At 58.6% G+C, this 1,422-nt stretch overlaps 2 protein-coding genes across 2 annotated transcripts in view; both read right to left on the bottom strand.

Moving 5' to 3' along the window:
• Nucleotides 1-795, bottom strand: part of EMIHUDRAFT_358320 (hypothetical protein) — a 2,054-nt gene extending 1,259 nt beyond the window's left edge. Inside the window, exon 1 of the mRNA XM_005762321.1 lies at nt 714-795. The gene's annotated coding sequence lies outside the window, so the exon portion shown is untranslated. The remainder of the gene's footprint in view (nt 1-713) is intronic.
• A 540-nt stretch (nt 796-1,335) lies between these two features.
• EMIHUDRAFT_216041 (hypothetical protein) overlaps nt 1,336-1,422 on the bottom strand; it is a gene marked incomplete at both ends in the record, with an annotated part of 2,645 nt that continues 2,558 nt past the window's right edge. Inside the window, one exon of the mRNA XM_005762320.1 lies at nt 1,336-1,362. Coding sequence (XP_005762377.1) covers nt 1,336-1,362 — 27 coding nt within the window. The remainder of the gene's footprint in view (nt 1,363-1,422) is intronic.

Below are 1,422 nucleotides of genomic sequence, written 5' to 3'. Positions count from 1 at the left end.
TGGGTGCGTCAATAGTTCGGGCAATCTCGGGTGGCGCATGAGAACGAGCGATAGAGCGCCTCCACAAAGAGGTGCGGAAGTGCCATACCGGTCTCGGAAGCGATCTCGGGCAATCTCGGGCAATCAATATGCTAATTGACGAAACTTGATGACAATCTCGGGCAATCTCGGGTGGCGCATGAGAACGAGGCATAGACTCCCGCGACAAAGAGGTGCGGAAGTGCCATACCGGTCTCGGAAGCGATCTCGGGCAATCTCGGGCAATCAATATGCTAATTGACGAAACTTGATGGCAATCTCGGGCAATCTCGGGTGGCGCATGAGAACGAGCGATAGAGCGCCTCCACAAAGAGGTGCGGAAGTGCCATACCGGTCTCGGAAGCGATCTCGGGCAATCTCGGGCAATCAATATGCTAATTGACGAAACTTGATGACAATCTCGGGCAATCTCGGGTGGCGCATGAGAACGAGCGATAGAGCGCCTCCACAAAGAGGTGCGGAAATGCCATTCCGGTCTCGGAAGCGATCTCGGGTAATCTCGGGCAATTAATTATGTTAATTGACGAAATCTCGGCTCAATCTCGCCAATCTCGGCTAATCTCCTGCTCTGATTGCTGCACATCGTGTTCCGGGCACCAGTGCTGCTTCTCTCTGCTTTGAGAGCGTCTTTGAGGGGGGGAATTGAGTGGAAGGGGGGCTCAAGAGGGCCGCACCTACTCGCAGCGCACGCAGCTTGAGGCCCGGCGCCAAGGAAACCGCGGCACACCCGCCTCGCCCACGTTGTTTTGGATCTGCGAGGGCGCAGGCGGCGGCGAGCGAGCGTCAGCAGCATAAGATGGGACGAGCATAGCGCGGGCTCGTTTTGGGGGTCGCGGGGGCGCATTAGGCATGAAGGCGACCCGCGGCCGCGCGCTCAGCAGCGCTCAGATCGGCAATCCGATTGTGCCAGATTCGCGGCGATTCTCGGAGCGAGCCGCGCGCGCGGCGGCGGTCGCAGCACGGCGTGCAGCCGGGCACGGGCTCGCTGCAGTGGTGGTTGTGGGGCGAGGCGAGAGGGCCCGCGCGGGGGCAGCTCTCATCTCGCGCTGCGTCGCGCCGGGCGAGGGGCGAGGCGAGAGGCAACCATGAGGCACCTGTGCAATCTCTCTGGCAAAGTTTCGTTGGCAACACGCACGAAACAGGATCTCGGCGTTTTCGTGTTGGCGACAAGTAGCGTTCGGCATTGCGTTTTTTTGAAGAAATGGCTCGTCGCAGAAAGGAGCGGGACGAAGAATCGGACGTCATCCTCCATCCCTCCCTTGCCTCCCTGTTTTCTTTCTTTTACGACGGCTTCTGTTAGAAGCCGTCGTCCCCGCGCTTTGCCTGTTGTGTGAATCGTGCGTGTGCGAGAGACTTTTGTTGTAAAATTCTTTTACGAAGAAT

The sequence above is a fragment of the Emiliania huxleyi genome, assembly GCF_000372725.1.
Source record: "Emiliania huxleyi CCMP1516 unplaced genomic scaffold EMIHUscaffold_68, whole genome shotgun sequence".
In the NCBI taxonomy this organism is placed as follows: Eukaryota; Haptophyta; order Isochrysidales; family Noelaerhabdaceae; genus Emiliania; species Emiliania huxleyi.
Note: the sequence above shows the minus strand (reverse complement) of the source record. Positions and strands in the feature narration are given on the sequence as shown.